This window comes from Archocentrus centrarchus, chromosome 6, assembly GCF_007364275.1.
Source record: "Archocentrus centrarchus isolate MPI-CPG fArcCen1 chromosome 6, fArcCen1, whole genome shotgun sequence".
In the NCBI taxonomy this organism is placed as follows: Eukaryota; Metazoa; Chordata; class Actinopteri; order Cichliformes; family Cichlidae; genus Archocentrus; species Archocentrus centrarchus.
Window position 1 is genome coordinate 30,747,431 of NC_044351.1, and position 18,734 is coordinate 30,766,164.

Genomic DNA, 18,734 nt, shown 5'->3' on the forward strand with positions numbered 1-18,734 from the left:
TATATATATATGTGCGCGCATGTGTGTGTGTGTGTGGTTAGGGCTCCAGTGGGCCAGTCTACAGGAGGGCTGAACAACAATTAAATATTTTATTACTTACATTATTGAGCAACTGCTACAGAGAGGGAGAGAATGGCAGAGTGAGAGAAGGTGAAGGAGGTGGTGTGTTTGCTTCCAGATCCTTTGACTCTGTATTTGACTTCTATATCAATAACACAAGTGGAACTGAAATTATATGTCACTTACTCTATATTAAAACTAGTGGTTCACACACTCACCTAACAAGTGAAAGATCCCTGGTTTGATAGCATGAGGAGACACAGATCCCTTGGGGGTTGCGTCAGGAAGGGCATCTGGTGTAAAAATCTGCCAAATCAAATATGTGACCCCCTGTGATAAGGGAGCAGCTGAAAGTAGCTTATACTCTATGTTAAGACTAAAATAGATGACGAGGAGGAGAGGAAGAGTAAAAGTGTTGGAAGGGATGGAGGGATAGACGAAGGAAAGGGCAGGATGATGCTGGAGGAGGAGGAGGAGGAGGTGGAGGAGGGTGCGACAGAATGGATGGGAAGGGCAGGAGAGAGAGAGAGAAAATCAGAGACAAGATTGCATTCCCTGAAAATGAGGATGGTCGCCATGGCAACTGCAGCTGAGAGTCACATGACGCGGAGGAGTGATAGAGAGAGAGAGAGAGATGGGTAAGAGAGTGCAAAAAAAAAGATAGGCAGAGCGAGAGGGTGTGGCGTTTCGCTCTGCCAGCAGACGGCAGAGGAGGAGAGGAGAGGAAAGAGATGGTAATGAGATGAAATAAAGCCAATGGATGGATAGACTGCAGGAGGTGTGAAGGAAAGAGAGATAATGACGGAGTGCACATAAAGTCCCAAGTATGTGTGTGACCATCTGTTTTATTTGTAGTCCGCTGGATTACAGTGACGTCACGTGTGGCTCATCCAGGAGGAGGAACGATAAAGGTTATACAGAGTAAGGAGAGAAAGGAGCAGAGGTGGCGTGATTGACAAAAGGGATGAAGAAGATGAAGAGTGAAGTCGAGTCCAAAAATAGAAGAGAGAAGGGGGGGTGTGGGAGTGAGAATAAAGAGGAAGAGAAACGGCAGAGCTGATCATTATTAAATCATTTTTTATATTTTTTTATGAGATAAACTGATTGGCTAATTCTCTCTCTGACGTCAAACACAAACACCCTCATACTGTATGTTCGCTTTAATTGCTGTTATTTCTTTTTTTGTCCATTTTATTCATATATCAGACTTTATTGTTCCATAATACCTGTTTTTGTATATTTCACCTGTATAATGTTTGGACATACAGTAGCAGTGCTGACTGATATTTACACTGGCCACGTCCTCACACTCAGTATTCCAACATTTGACCTTGTGCAGTAAAAGCATGTTTGAAATAGTTTAATTTTATATTGAATGGGAACAGGCTATAGGCTTCTTCCTAGCACAAAGAAATAAGTGAATCCACACGTTTCCATATTTGTGCCTTTCGAGTCATATCATCAATAAATAAGTAAACCCCACAACTTGTGACACATTGGAAAGATTTTTATGCAAGGTTTTATGCTAAGACTAAGAACCAAGTCAATGACTGTGACCTAATTAATGCAACTGACTGATGGATGGGTGGATGGGTGGATGGATGGATGGATGGATGGATATTAATTTTTGCTGTTAATTTGCTTATATCCTGAGTTCAGCGTCATATGACTGAACATTTATCCCAAAATCATGTGGATAGTCACACACACACACACACACACACACACCTATGATCAGCAGCAGATGTGTCTGTGTGTGATTAACAGCCAGAGTTTAAAGAGTCTGTTTGACGCATGTGTCTTGATGTCTTGTCCTGGATTGAGAAAACAAAGGACTGAGAAATACTTTTAACTTCACCAAAATGTTAATGACAGAGAGGAGCGAGATACTCTGTTACCTGACATTGCTGATTTATATGAAACACACTTTTTTTTTTGCAGCATAAGCTCCCTGAGCTACTCAAGCTTATAATAATTAATTTGAAATCAGGATGTAAGGTTGATTAAAGCTGTTGATAAATGGCTGCACGACAAGTAGACTCCTCCATGAGGGATAGATACAAGATAAGATGCATCAACTTTATAACTGATTTCTTAAATAGAAGGCAAAACACAAAGGTCTGCATGATTAGAAGCTCTCCCATTTACATGTAGCTAAGTGAAAAGGTTATTGTGAGCTTTCTGCAATGTTATTATGTCATCAGGTCCCGGGATGAAAAAAAAAAAAACAGCATCTGCTGGGGAAATGTAATTTCTTGGTCATGACAGTACTTTAGGGCAGTTTCAAAAACAGTACATGTCGTCCCTCAGGAAAGAATATTGTCTTTTTATCTAGGGCCATAATCACTGATGAACATGTGTATGGCAGAAAAAAACAAATTCATGCAAAACTTTACCTCTTATATGCAAAATAATGAGCTTCAAAACAAAACTGAATGTCAGATCAGAAAGTTTTTGTCCTTGTATTTGCATTTAACAGCTGTTTTGTTTGTTAGGCCTTCTTGGACATACATCTCTGACATGTGTGTTAATGCCAGTTTTGGAAGCAAGGTGTTTTCTCTGACTTTGTGCATTCTTGTGCATGTGAATGTTTTCAGTAGTACTCTACATTTGTGATTATTAGCGATACGCTTTAATATTATGTTGGACTGGATCATTTATGTGGGCAAAATCTGAGAAGTTTGAGTTGAGGATAAACAAAATAAACAGCATTTCCACTGTGCTTTCCTGAAATCATTGACTAAAAACAAGCCCCAGTGTACACACACACACACACACACATGCACACACAGGCCCTGTGCCTTCCAATTTTTTAAGTGCGTCTGTGGCCCACTGCCCAGCACTTTAAACTGGAACACACTCTGTCTCATCATGCACACACACACACAGACACAAACAGAAAATGGGATCAGTTTTATTCATTCATACCCGCACACCCAGATGTATACACACTCTCTCGTTGTCCATATCAGGCATCGTGTGGCTGCTGATGATGAGGACAGGGCACCGGTAGCAGAAAGAAATTTGGAGCAGAGGCTCACTCCTTGCCGAAACACATTCACGTCAAATCAAATCCCTCTGAGTGGGATCGGTGCCTAGTAGAGGACGACAGATAGAGAGAGCTTCAGGTTAATGGTTTAAAGAGAGCTTGTTCAGCATGTCACGCTGTCTCAGCCAGCCAAAGAGCAGACTTGGGTTTAAATGTGGCTCACGGACATTGTGACAGCCACATCGCTTCAAATGCAGAGGGTCACGGGGGAAATGAATCATGTCTAGCCCCTTTCATGTTTATTTGTCACGTAATGTTTAAAAAACAGAAGTCATGCCAAGTCCAAGAACGTGAGCGAAGGCACCAAGAAACCCTTCGCTTTTTTTTTTCCCTTTTTCCTTACACACACACACACACACACGCACGCACAAGCACATGCACATGCACACACAAACACACACAGAAGATTGCAGACTATATAGTTATATTACTCTTTGGTAATTAAGTTCATAATGCATGTTCTTATTTTGGAGTCGTGTTTAGATCCTGTTTCGATCACCCTGATTAGAAGTCAGTTAGATATTAAGGAGTTTATTTTTGGTGCACAGTCACTCAGATATACCAGTCATATAAAGCCTTACATCAGGTGAACATTTTACAAGTAATGAAATGTAATATAGCTTTTCTTTTTGCCTTTTTTTTTTTCAAACATAGGCTGAAGCAACTAGAACCTGTTGATATTTGCATACATTGGAACACCTCTCAGCCACAACAATAAAGAGATGAAGAGATTAACACTGCTTATTTTGTTATAATGGCAGCTGTCAAGAGGTGGGAACAGTGAGTTATTGAAGTTGATGGGTTGGAAGCAGGAAAAAGGTAAAGTGTGAGGATCTATGTGACTTTGACAAGTACGACAACCTGATGGACAAATGATTGGGTCTCAGCTTCTCCTAAACACCACATTTCGTGGGGTGTTTCTCGCATTCAGCGGTTGCTATCAGGTGGTCCAGGGAAAGGACAACTAGTGAACTGGTGGCGGGGTCACAGACGCCCAAGACTCAGTGAGGCATGCAGTAAGTGAAGGCCCCTGTGGGCTGATATCACACAGTAGCTACTGTAGGTCGCTTGTCCATCGCTAAAAGGGGATACAATAACCACACGAAGGTCAGAACTGAACAATAGAGCAGAGCAGAACAAAAGAGTTCATTTACATAATAACCAGGTGCATGCAGTTGGTGAACATAATGCTTACTTGCAGTATACTGTATGGATAAAAATACTGGCCCACCTACACGTTACACCAGTCGAAGCTGCTCGGCCAGGGAAACCCATGCCACGAAGAGCAGTTTTTGTGCTGACGTTAATGCCAGAGGAAGTTTTGAAACTCTGCAGTTTCTGAGTCAGCAGAGCATTGATGACTTTCACGCGCTATGCGTCTCAGCCCTGTAGCCCTGCCCTGTAGCTTTAAGCAGTCTGCCACTTTGTGACTGATTTGCTGTGGTTCCTAAATGCTTCCACTTTGCAATGTTAAAGAGAGAGATGAAGAGATTAACAGTGATTATATTGTTACAATGGCACCTGTCAAATGGGGGGGGGGGGGGGGGGGGGGGGGGGGTTGTTGCATTGGTGGCATCCTATTACAGTTCCATGCTTGAATCAGTGAGCTCTTTAAAATGACCCATTGTTTCACCAGTATTTGTAAAGTCAGAGTTCGGTCTTTCTCTGTATTCAGTTAGTTAACCAAGAAGTTTTTTGTTTGTTTTTTTTTAAATCATCTCATCTAATGTTGTGTCCAGGGTTCATCAACTTCTAGGTCCTGTGGTATAACTAAATGAGCAGACTATAAAGAGGATGTGAGTGTACTTAGTGGAGGAAGGAACAGATGATGGTGGAAGTGGTTATTGATTCAGGGGGTGGGGGGGTGGGGCTTTCTTCACAAACTACAGTTCTTAATAAATGGCAAAAGTCAGAATAGGTGATGTTTGTGTGTTAAGTCCTGAAATGGAGTGGATTGGTTGGCTAATAATAGCTATTTTATTGCTCAGTTCACTCATGACATTATAACACATAAATACAGATGGGCGGCTAATCGCCTGTTTAGCAGCTATATGTTGGGTGCACTTGCTTTAGGCAGATAAATGGGTGGTGGGCGTATTGATGTACAGGGCAGAGGGATGATTTGGCTGCAGATCAAAGGCAGTAAGTGAGTAGTGAAAGGTCTACAGTAAGTGCTGCGCTGATTGGCTATTGAATGCTGGGACATGGTAACAAGATAGAGATTGGAACAGATGCACAGGCTGTTGGAGGAATGACCATGGTGATGGCCTCATTGATTGCCTATTCAGTGACCAGGTGGGGATTTAGAGCAGGTAAAGAGATAACAAACATGTTATCAGACTGAAAACACACACATGTGCATTCAGAGTAAAGCTACCCAAACTAAAAAGCAATTTCAGCTAAAATACCTAACACATACAGTTTTATACACAATCAGTGACAGACTGTCTGTTATTTACAGCTGTGTGCGTGCGTGCATGTGTGTGTGCGTGCACTTCCAACAGAGTTCAGAGAATTTAAAGGTCACTGTTACGGTACATGATACTTCAAACCGTTACCATGTCCCTGCTTCACCAAAAAAAACCCTGTGTAGTAAAATAATAGAAGAGTGATTCATCATTCATCAAGTACATACTATATATGACTAAGCCGATTTCTATTTTAATTTGATTAAGCTCACCATAATAACATAATTAATCCATCTTTGCTATCTGGAAGAAGCTGAAAGGCAGCTATGTTTGTAAATACTTAAAATATTAATCTCTAAGGTTATTGTGGCTGGCATGTCAGTTGTTTGGATAAATAACATTTGTATTCATTTGGAATGATGTTTCTGGCTACCTGATAAATTCAAATCAAGTCAAAAATTCATTATTTTTAGCCACTATGATCACTACCTAGTTAGATGCTTTTCATGTATGCAGTTTGATGTAGAATTTCTGAGCTTTTTGCAAAAATGACTGCCTATTACAGTACCACTAAAGCAAGACTGAAACATATGGTGAATGTGAGGTCAAACTCAAACAATGAGCTTAAAAATGCTCCATGTATGCAAATACATAAAAAAATAAACCAATACAAATCTATAAGGCAAATGTAGAAACATGCTTGTCACATGTGTACTTTGTAGTGACAGATCAGGTCATGTCCCTGTCATAAAGGTGAGAAATGGAAGACCAAGCCAGAAAAAAAAAAATAGAGTTTATCAAAGAAAAGATTGAAGGGGAGAATATAGTTATGAAGGGGACTGACAGAACCAGGTTACCAAAAATAGACATAAAGAGAGGAGGATAACCAAAGGACGGAGAGATAAACAAGAAAGGACGGCTGGTGTGAAGAATAATAGGCAAGTGATCTGACAGAAAACCTGACAAAAAAAAAAGGGAAGAGAAACATGATGCCAGTGGAAGAAAAAAAAAAACAAGAACAAAACAAATATGGCCCTGAGCTGAGAGGGAAGGAGAGATGAAGGACAGAAAATGCTATAAAGAGACGAGCACAAATAGAGGTCAGGTGGAGAGAGACTATGACTAAAATATTGATGGAGGAGTCACTAAAGCAGGTGAAAAGGAGACTGTGAGTGGATGAGGTCAGGCAGAGTTGGTACAGTGAGTGATGGACAAGATGGAGCAAATTGTCAACAGTAAAGAAATTGAGGAAGAACCACTGACAGCATTCAAATCATAATGCTTTATTATTATTATTTACATACCTACCGTATGAAAACAAGCTGAGAGAGCTTTCACACCTGGACCTGTGAACTATGTAGGCTATCGTTAATGAATACCCACAGTTAAAAACAAGGAGGCATCTTCACTGTAATATTACAGGCTGGATGATTAAGCATAAAGTTTGATAGATCCTGACTGGCAGTGTATTCAGCTTCAAATCTGCTTCTTCATTCTGGATCCCTTGTTGGAGCTTTTTGGGTAGTTGATTTATTGGAGATTGTAGTCGTCTTTTTTTTTTAATGTAATTCTCCACATATATTTTGTCTCTGTTTCTGTTACATTCATTAACCTGCTATGACTTTCTGTCTTTACCTGCTGGAAAACAAAGCACCGGCTCATCACTGCAGCAACAGCAACAAGCATACAGCCTAAACAACACGGGGAAAACAATATTGTTTCCACTTTATTTTTAGGAAAGATTCAGTAAGTGATTTTTTTGCAGCCTAACAAATCTGCGTGATTTACAAACTTGGAGTTGAATCCAAACTGTTGAACCAGCTGTTGGAACACATCCTTATGTAATTGGTCAGTACATTTCACATGCTTTTTGTCGTGAGGCTGTTAAAATATTGATACAACGCAAGCTTAACACACTTCCTCTTTTTCTTTCTGACTAATCAGTAAAAACCCAGAACATCATTATGTGTCTAGGTTGGTAGGGCTTTCTTTCCACAAGCGAGCCACATCTTTTAAATCCAGCCAGTGTGGACCAAGGTCTTCCTTTTTAAGATGTTCTTAGTTGTCTAGTCTGCACCAAAGTTTGATAGACAGCTTTCACAAAAGCCTAAATGCATCATACTCCAATAGACCTTGAACACAATAATGAATATAATAATGGCTTAAGACATTGTAGATATAAAAGTCTAAATCCAGACCAAAGATGGTTGCATGATGTCTTCTTTTGAAAGAGACAGTGAGCGAGACTTTACTGTATGCGCTGGCCCCGTGGTTAATATGGGTGATAATTCATGGGCAGACAAACAGATAAAGAAAAACAAGAGGGTATAAAAAAATTAAGGGGCAGCTAAAAAAGATATAAACTCAATCTGAGCAATGTAGTGAATTAAACAAAAGATTAAAGTATTAAGGAGGAGGAAATGTTTCTCCTGTCGTTTCATGATCATGTCAAAGCCTGTATCCGTTTAATTTGGAAAAGGGAATCTCTCCGGGTCAGGTGGAAAATCCTTTGTTGCCGTCACTCTCTGTCAGTAAGTGGGGTCAGCCTGGCACATAACTGAACTCATCCAGTAAATGAAATGAGTTTTGCACTGATAGACCTCCCAGATGTGAGTTTAACATGGATACATTTTATTCATGTTTACACTTAGAAATGCTTTTATTACATATGTTGTTCAAATTGCTTTGCACGATGGTAATATCTGGGGAATTTGGAAACTCAAATAGATGTTATCAGGTATTCTGATCTATTAGTAATATCTCACTAGGTTTAAAAATGGAAAGTCTTTAAAAAATGTTGATGTAAATGAGCCAGCGAGTGGAAACAGAGCTACTGTGTTGCATGCGCTGATGTTTTATTGTTACATTGTTGCATGTGTTAGATTTTCCTTGCTCTGCAATTTGTGGGGATTGAGTGATTCATATATATCACATATATAGAAGCAGGTTAAAAGTGTGTTTCCCAGTGAAGTATGGAAGTATGCATCTATTGTTGCAATATTGGTATGTTTGGTCCTCGTCTGGTATCTAAAGCTTGCTGACATAGAGATAACTGAGTCACAGTGAGTTTGATGAATTGAACTCTGTTGCTTTTCCATGTCATGACAAATGTGTTGTCACTTTTTTCCTGTTGATGCAGTTTGTGTAAACATTAGTCACTTGCTCATTCTTTTTTGTCAAAAACTGCATCACCAGCTCAAAAGTATGTACTCACTTTTTCTAGAAAGAATGACAGCATACTGTAGGTGTAGATTTTGGCAGTAGGTGAGGTAGGTGCAGAAAAAGTACAAAATGGACCTCAAAATTTACCACAATGCAGGAAATGAAGTCTGATGATTAACATTTCCCTGGGGGTGGATGATCCTCTGCTCATTTTGACTAAACAAAGTCTCCACCCATCAAAGAGGGATTGCTAGTTTATATTTCATTAATTTGCATTGCACCTTTAACATTAAATAAAATGTTTAGATTCATTATAAAATTATAGGTTAGAGTAGATCATTTAAAGTTTATATTACAGGTTTGGAAGCAGGTTGCATTATCTATTATCAATTTCCACCACATTAGGATATTATTTAGAACAACAATGATGTTGTTCCCCATCAATATGAATGCATTCAGTGCAATAGTAATTATTTTCCCAGTGAAAGACAAAGCAGTCATTACAATAGTCACTCTGTTATAATTAAACGGCGCATATTGGCAGTGGCTTCTATTGCTGATAAAGGAGTACAAAGGTCAGGGCTTCAGCGTCCTGGCACTATTACTGTGAGCAAGAATGATCATGTAGGGTGTAAGTGCTGAGAAAAGAAATCAATAATGAAAGAGCAAAGGCCAGAAGGGGGATGGGGTCAAATGCTGAAGAGCTTCACATACTCAGATCTAAGTGGCAAGCTGAAATTTTCCATAAACACACTTTGAAATAAGAAATGTAACCATTCAGAAGTCATTTTTGGAATACTCCTGTATACAAGGAAGCTATTTTTATCAATTTGATCCACCCTGGTTTAATAATAATAATATTTAGGCACCTTTCAAAACACTCAAGGTCACCTTACACAGAAGAGTTATAAAACAATAAGAATAAACCCCAGTTCTCCATGGCTACATTTTTAATAGCAGTTAATAGTTTACAGGCAATAAATGGAGCTAGAAGCCTGGCACCCTATTGACTGGGCATTTGTAATCACATGCCCCAAACTGCTTTTTTTAAGACAGCAACTCCTCTTCAGCTGTATCAGTTACCAGGAGCTGATGTAGCTGCCTTCTTTGTCCAGAAGGCACTCTGTGCAGATCAGCTGGCTCTGCCCCTGAAGGAACCAGAGCCAGATCACAGCTGCATGACAACAACCTCCTCTTTGGGCCTCTGCAGCTAAAAACAAACACACACACACAAAAAAGGCTTTAGCTTTGTCCCTTCCAGCTGCTATGAAACTTTGAAACAGATTTTTTTAATTTCCATCCATCTTTAATTTTTGTTTGTTTGCATTTGCAACTTTTAAATAGCCAGTTACATTCAAATGTCAAGCAACTCCCTGAAAGTGAATTGTCTGTATGCTGCAGCAGCTTTGTGGTATATTGAATCTATACTGTCTAAGGCTCATGGCAGTGGCACATGGTTCTCACATGACACTTTCTGTGAAAACATTTCACCAAGAGAATAAATGGATGTCATTCTGTTCTCTCTTTCCTCTTAATTCTCTTCTTGCTCTTTTTCATTTCCATCTCTGCTTTCCTAATATTGCACTTTTTTTTTTTTTTTTTTGCTATTTCTAATAGTTCTGCATCCTAATTATGTCTCATAAATATGGTTATGTTACATTTAGTATTATTATTATTATACTTGAACAAATAATCTTTGTTTACCCAGTGGCACACTGTGTTACTCTAAAGCCTCACAATCAATATGATGCTCTTATAGTGTTACAGCCTCTTCACTACACTGAAAACACTAATCTTGAGCCGCCTCCCTCCTGTGTTTCCTTTCAGGCGGATGCTAAGATGGTGTGCGATGTGGTCAGTCGTATGGAGGACACGGAGCCTTATTCTGCCGAGCTGCTCTCCGCCATGATGCGTCTGTGGTCTGACTCAGGCATCCAGGAGTGCTTCAGCCGTGCCCGAGAGTACCAGCTTAACGACTCAGCGCAGTAGTACGTCCATGTGGTCATTTATGCGTATTTGTGTTTAATTGCCCAGCCCGTAATGAAAACATTACTTATATTGGTATAAGTTATACATTTATAATAACAACAAATCAAACCAAAATCTTATCTAGGCATCAAAAGTTAGCTTTATGAGATCATTTCATAAATGTCAGCACTGCAAACATAGACCGTATTATAGACATGATTGGCACTTTTAATCATATTGGTTTCTATTCAGCTTTATTGAGGTTTCTCATCTGACGTCATGCGCCCATTTCTTGAGAGTTGTCCGCCATATTGGATACAGCCACTGGTTGCTGGAGAAACGTGGGTTCTCCAGCTTGTTGCCAGTTGTTGCTGCAGGTTTCTGGCTGTAGCTGGGTCAAATCAGTTGCAAAGAAGGTGCCGCACCAAAAACCTGTCGCTAGTTCTTGCATTGGTTGCGAACAGATTGCCACAGTTGCCTGTAGTTTTTTGTTAGTTCTTGAGGTTTGTCTGCAAATACTCGCTAACTACTACCCAAGCAGTAGTAAAGACTGAAAAAGTGAGACACAAACCAGAAATGGTTTGCTTTGTTTGATCCTACATTGGCAACATGATTGTCACATGTCAAATGGCAGACAAGTTACTGTCACGTGCTTACTGTTGTCAACTGTCTACAAAACCTCAGTACCTGGGAAGTACCTGGTCCAGCTAATGCTAGTACAGCTAATGCTCGTACCGCCTAGCTAGCTCGTCTGGTTACCAGGGTGCTATAGTGAAAAAGTCAGTGCTAAAGTCAAACGCTGAACACGATTCAGTACATAACTTCAAGCCTTATATGAATGATATGGGGCACCAGGCACAGCTGGGTAACCTGAGTTTAAGTGTGTTTCCCGTACCTTTGTTGGCTGTGGACATGTGTAGGTGTGTTTATAGTGATCCATTGGGAAAAACTGATGTGTGTTCTATATTTGCTGGTATTTGTAGTGATCTCCACAGATGTGCCCCATCATCACAACAATATATATGTGTTTGTATTTGCGTCAGCCGAGCCCTGATTTTCTAAGACCAGATCAATACGTGACTCATTAGTAGCCTCTACACCACTTTTAACACAATGCATGAACTTAAACACATACACAGTTTATTTATGCGATCATACTCTAGCTATTACAATCAATCATTACTAAGTACTGGGTCTAATTTATTCAGAGTGCCTGTGTGTGGGTGGAGGGAGAGAGAGAGAGAGAGGGTGAGTGGGGTAGAGGGGAAGAAAAAGCAGTCATTTCCCTCAAGTGCCATGCTTATTGTTTAATTGTGCATCATACATCCAGTAAAACTGCAGCATGACATAAAGAAAAATGAAAGTGATGAAGGTCGTTAGTACACATTACGTGCACCTGTAGGTGCCGCTTACTGCATTTGCATGAACTCATATTTCACATGATACGCATATATAAAACCTAAATACTAATGACTGTGCACTGTATGTCACACAGTTGTTTGCTCAGGATATTCCTGTTGGCAAAAGTCTTTTATTCCCTGCTTTCTCCTCCCATCCTGTATTATTGGATTCAGTCAACTGGCTTGCTTCATTGGCTTGAATTAGTGCTGCCATCAGGGAAATCCTTTTAATTCCTACATACCAAATCTGTACCTCACTTTTTATTTTGTCTAGTCAAAGTGGGCGCACAGAGCAATAGCACTACTGCCTCATGTTGCAGTACATTATGCCAGGTCCTACACAAGAGTAATGTGGCTACCTCCACCCAGGGACTACAGAAGAAAATTGAATAAATAAGCATTTTTAAATAATTTAATGATACAGACTGTAAGAGAAGGGCCGCTAAAAGGCAGTGTAATGGGTGAGTTACAAAGCATGGCAATGAACAAGAGAAGGAGGCAAAGTGAGGGCTGCACAGTTTTTTTTTTTATTCTAGACATCTTTGAAGAAAGCAAACATATTCCTATCGCATTTTGCATGTGGTCAATAACTTAAACATCTATTTTGTGTGCGAGTGTAAGTTTCTGTGCATGTGCTTGTGCATTAGTTTCTCTGTTCTAAATGTCACATTAAAGATTGATGCTCGCTTCCTATTATGTTGTGGCCTGTGGAGCTGAACAGACCAACCAGCCAATGAACTGATAGGACACGTATCACATGATCAGACCACAAGAGGTTCAACTGCATGTGTCTGTGTGTTTTTCTTTATTGAAAACCCCTCACAAGAAATTTGATGGTATTTCTCCAGTGGGGCTGTTATAATATGGCAAAAAGTTGTCAATTTATTGAAAATGTTAATATTAATAGGAGGCATTTTTGCGCATATGTGTTGGTAATCATACATACATGTAATATGTGCTTTTTAATAACATGGAAAGCAGAAGGCTCTGTTCTGAGAGGAGCAATTCCTGCCTGAAGCCACCTCTCTCTCTGTCTCTGTGCAAATACCCTGCATGGGCTGACCTATTTATCACAATGCACATACACTCTGACTGTGATTTACATCCCCTGCCTTTGTGACAGCCATTCATTCAAAACATGAGCATCAATCATGCACAGATGAAATTACATAAAAATGTCAGGCAAGTTAGTTAAATGGTGCTGGATGTAAGCATGGCCTTAGTGTTTTAGTTCATTAGGCTAAAAAGACTGCAACACTAAACAACTAAGGCCCAATTAAAGCAGGCAGTCTGATTGGATGAAGTGAAGTTAAATGGTCCACTCTCTGCTTTGTACTCCATATATTGATTCTACATCTTGCATTACATTTGACTATTTAGCATCCCTGAACATCTTATTGGGTCATAATGCAAAGCTACTGTAGCCATACTGATCATTTATTAGATCACTGCAGTACATAGTGGTGCTGGTAGGATACTGCCATTGGTCCACTGCTTGCTTTTCTAAGTCAGCATGCATTCATTCTATACAAAAAAAAAAAAGATGTGATGATCTGATTAGTTTTGTGTGTGTGTGCATGTGTGTGTGCCCAGTTGTGTGACATTTCCTGGTCCATCTTCTTCTTATTCATGCTAAATAATGACAGGGATTTTTCCTCTATTGATTCAGAGCCCTTTTATGTTGTGGCCAGCTTTTACAGGGTTGCATCACAGCGCTGCTGCTTCCTTAGAGAAGTGCTGGTTATAAATCTGTGTCGGGACATCACAGCAGGGGAGACATCTAACTAACTAAAAGTGGGTTACTTAGCAACAGCTATGGGTTAAGATGGGTAAGCCAACCCTCCTTGAGCCGATACCATAAAAAAAAAAATTTTAAAAATGCTGCATAGCGATAGGATGTAACAGCACATTTAAAGCCAAATTCTGTGCCGTAATATATTGGCAAGACTGTAATATAATACGTTTTATTAGTCTATACTTCCAGATACAGTATATTGGTGTGTTTTATATATATTGAGATATTTATAGAATAAATCAGTGTTTTAATGCAAACATGAAAAGCTCTTTTTTTTATGTTGCAGTAAGTGTAGGCCTGATAGGCTGCTTATGGACCTTGTTTGATGGATTGTATTTCTGTAGTGAACTGCATGCGCTGGTAAATAGTTCATAGAGGCATTGCTCTTGAGTTTATACAGTGAGGGATCAATATAACTGTTCTGCATGTTGTCCATATATCTGCCTCCCTCCTAACACTGTGCAAGATGTTCCTGTTGGGCTTTTTCCCTGTTATTGTGCTGGGCTATTACTCTGGTTTCACTGAAAATAATTCAATAATTCAATTCACTCTTCCATGGCCCTTTATTACGGTTTTAGTTAATTAGCGTTCAGCACTATGGCTTTGTTACCAATACTGCAGGCTACCGAAAACACACAAGTTTGTTGGTGTATTTGCATGCACGCAACTATCCCAGTTTTTGAGTTTTCCCTACTTTAATCACATTTGGGATAGCAGCGATACTAAACATGAAAGAGATAATTATTCAAATCCCATTTTACATGGTCATGACTGTATTCAGGTTTCTGGTTATGGTGTCAACAACTGTGTCTTTATTCTCATCATTTTCAGAAACAGATAAGGTGTCTATCAGAGCACTCGGGGTACGCTTGCCAAAGCCACAATGAGATGCTTACCTGTACAATACGCTTAGGTTGGATTTGCAGCAAATCATTGCCAGTGCTGAATATCAAACCTGGCTGGAAATCCTGTCCATTATCCATTAATATGAAACCTTTTTTTAACAGAACATGAAGCTCATATAGCTCAAATAGAAACAGTCAGGGTAAGTTAAAAATGCTGATTTATTTCAAGATTTAGTTAAAGTATCAACTGGAAAATTAGATAAATATCACCTTGATTACCAAGCTATTATCAATTATTCTGAAAATCCCAGAGCTCTTTGTTCCCCGGGACAACACTAGTGGAGTCACGCAGTATTGTATCATTTAAACGCTTTAATGGAGCATTAATAAACAGTGACCCTGTATTTTCCCTGTTTTTTAATGTAGTTATAATATTAACCTATTCCTGTTTGCTATGTTAGCTAGCTAGCCAGCTATACAGTAGTTAGTAAGTCCAGTCAGTTGCATGGCAGATTGACAGTTAAGCACTGCTGAAAGTTGCTTTTGTGTCCAGCATAATTTCAGTGATGAGCCATAATGCTGTATATCACCAGTGAAATGAGCCACACATACTCTGGAGTTTGTTGTTAATTGACTTAATGCACCGTGGAGAGTAGCCCACATACTGTATGGCAGCTAAAAAACAGCCCAACACAAGCATGCAAAAGTCATCTGCCTGCCCAAGGGTGCCCAAGTTATTATGTAACTGACATTATTGTGTGTTTAACACCTTCATGGGACAGCTGCTCTGTACATTAAATGATGTTGGCATTTGTGTTAGTGTGAGCTCATGCCAAAAAATGTTTCTATGAAGACTAACAGCAGAGTGGAAACAGCAAACAGGAGGAGCAGACCTCTTATATTCAGAGAGGGTCAGACCTCCTGAAGTGGTAAAGGTCACAGAAGACAAATCCATAAGGCTCAACAATTTTTGCAGCTCTGACTGACCTTTCTTTATTACTTGCTGAAATCTTCTAAGCTTCTTGCAGTTCTTTGGGTTGGTAGTCAACAAAAATGTGCAGAGTCAGAAGTGCTTTTAGATATTATAGCTAAAGCCCAATCTAACATGCTGTATTTACACATAAACAATATTGGAATTTTTACTCTCTGAAAAACAGTATCGACCCCAAAAGTTCAATATCAATCTGATTAACAACTGTAACTCCCACCTCAGTAACCCCACAAGTGCCAAAACAGTTTTATTAATTATTACCATATAGGGAGTCTGTTGTTTCTTTGCAGGATTGTCATATGGGAACATCACACATTCTCCTTCATCATTTTTGTAATATTTCAGTTTGAAGTACCATGTGGTTCTAACAAACTGTATGAACCACTCGGCATAATTGATCTGCTTTGGATTGCTTTGTAATGAAGTGCTCTGGTTTGTTTGACTGACTGCCTTGTAATCTAATTAGCATCCTTTCATTTTGTGAATTGAAACATGCTTTAACGCCAAGTCGCTAATCCAGTCAGCAAATGCTCTGTAGAAACATAGTACGCACAGATCCTCAGGATCTGGTGTGTGTGTTAGTTTTCAATTTTAAAAATAAATCTGATTTTAGCTGTTCACAGGCTTGTTTTTGTTCACAAAAAAAAAAAAAATGCTGCCTTCTTCTCACAGTCTCCTTGTGTTCTCCTTACAGCCATTCCTTATCTACTTTGTAATCGATTGTTCTTATTGCTGAAGCTATAAGAGTGTACCATTCGTTTCGTGTTCCTATCATCTCCTGACTCTCTAGCCTTTGTCTTTTTCTCTTAGAAGTAACTAAGGATTCTTTTAAAAGCTTTGAAACTATTTGTTCAGATGCTGAGATCTTGAGCTGCACTTGAAGGGAATAAATAAGAAAAGAATAAATAAGGGATAATACCTTCTAAGGTGGGCATTGTACAGTTGTAACCGGAGCAATAGTCAGATTAGTCAGATGATAAAAGGCAAGAAAACCTAACAACACTCAGAGCAAAAAGTGACTTTAACTGTAGCTCTTTCTTCTGTCTCCCTTAGCTTTGTGATTGGGTGGAATAATACAGTAGGAAGTGTGATCATTACTCAGTCAGAGAGCTGCACTCCAGTGACTGAACGAATGAATCTCTGGACTCTGCTGTTCAGGATTATCTGATTTATACTTCCACATTAAAAAATAAAGGTCCACTTCCAGGGATATTCCATTACATAAGTGAGTACTCACTCCATCTACCCACTCCCCTTTCTCACTTGTTACCAAGTGGCTACTCCATGTGGTAACTTTGTATTTCAGACAGCTAAGTAGGACTGACAGCTATTATTCATTTAATGTGTATTTAATGTGTGTATGTGCAATGAGGAAGAGGGAGATATTTAAATTTTTTTATAGGAAGCTGAGAGATTTTCTCTTATCCAGTAAATCAAAATTTGATTCAAAGTACTAAAGTAGATTTTTTTGTAGTTCTTCTCATATGAATGATCAGATATGGGAATGATATGACAATGTTGTTTTTATAGTGTTGATTTGAAGCTCACTTTGCATAGAAGGAGCAAGTAGAGAATAGAAATACCAGGAATTAGCTGGAACTAATTCTATTTACTATAATAGCGACAGTAATCTACAGTAGTGGGTGGGTGGTAGTAGGTGGATGTCATATTATTCTTGTTATGCAATGTAACAGCTATAACAAACATTATTAGGTTTACACCTTAATGGAAAGTGGGTTGTAGTACCACAAATCCATCCACTTCATCATCTCTGTCAATGCAATGCACAAGTTCTACCATTTGAGCCACTCATGTCTACATAAGATTAGTTCAGGGGAAGCATGAGGTAATAGTGGATGTAAGGAACACTTCAGGGAAATTCATGAGAAGCATGAGTCATCCAGTAACTTATCTATATAAGGGCAATAACGTGTATTGTATAAATCCATTAATCCACGCATAATGCATTGGGATCCGAATGTTATCAAAGATGCTTGACTCCCTGATATAACTCTCAACTCCTTAAGCAGATAATGCTCGAAAGAGTACTTGTCAAACAGTTAACTAATTATTTGCAAAAGAAAGGTTTGTTTGAAGAGTTTCAGTCAGGATTTAGAATGCATCACAGCACAGAAACAGCACTAGTAAAGATTACAAATGATCTTCTCATGGCCTCTGACAGTGGACTCGTCTCTGTGTTTGTCCTGTTAGACCTCAGTGCTGCATTCAGTACCGTTGACCATAATGTTTTACTACAGAGATTAGAATACACAGTTAAAGGAACATATCTATCTGATAGATTCCAATTTGTGCACACACAAAAGTTAGTCACGGAGTTCCACAGGGTTCTGTGCTGGGCCCAATACTTTTCACGTTTTACCAACACTTTTCATATTTCATACTAGAAAACACTGCATACATTTTCATTGATTTGCAGATGATACCCTACTTTATTTATTCATGAAGCTATGAATACACAATAAACTGTGAGCTGTGTGGTAAAAGCAAGACATTAATTTAATAAAAAGTTTATGAATAGAGAATGTTAAAGGTAAAATTAGTAGATAGATAAATCATTAGAAACTTATATCCACGCACGTCTTTGATGAAGGACACCTTCAAAATCTAAACAATGTTTCTTTAAACAGGATGAAATTTGTTTATTGGTTGTCAGGTCAGTAGAATGAATATGAAATAAACTGAAATAAAAACACTTAATATTACCCCATGCTTGCTGTTTTACCCTTTGTTCTCAATATTTGAAAAATTTCAACATGAATTCTTTAACTTGAGTGATTGTATCCATATCATGACAAAGTAGGTGAGGTAAACATGGTTGTGGATAAAAATAATGACTTTATTGCTAGTGAAATATTCCATGTTAATATCAAACTTAATATAATTAATGAGTTGTTATTTTGTGTCAATTTTGGCTCCCCCTGCATTCCAGTTAAAGTAATGGTAATCTGGATTTGGTAACCTTTAGAAGTCTGTACCTAGGTGAGAGTGATTCTAACCAGTACTTTTTTGAATAACCAGGACAAAAGTAAGATGGA

The 18,734-nt window shown here is 38.9% G+C and overlaps 1 protein-coding gene across 3 annotated transcripts in view; it reads left to right on the forward strand.

Moving 5' to 3' along the window:
* Positions 1-18,734, forward strand: part of gnao1a (guanine nucleotide binding protein (G protein), alpha activating activity polypeptide O, a) — a 92,321-nt gene that overhangs the window by 50,244 nt on the left and 23,343 nt on the right. For all 3 annotated transcript variants that reach the window (XM_030732030.1, XM_030732029.1, XM_030732028.1), the window contains exon 4: positions 10,507-10,667. In XM_030732030.1, coding sequence (XP_030587890.1) covers positions 10,507-10,667 — 161 coding nt within the window. The remainder of the gene's footprint in view (positions 1-10,506; positions 10,668-18,734) is intronic.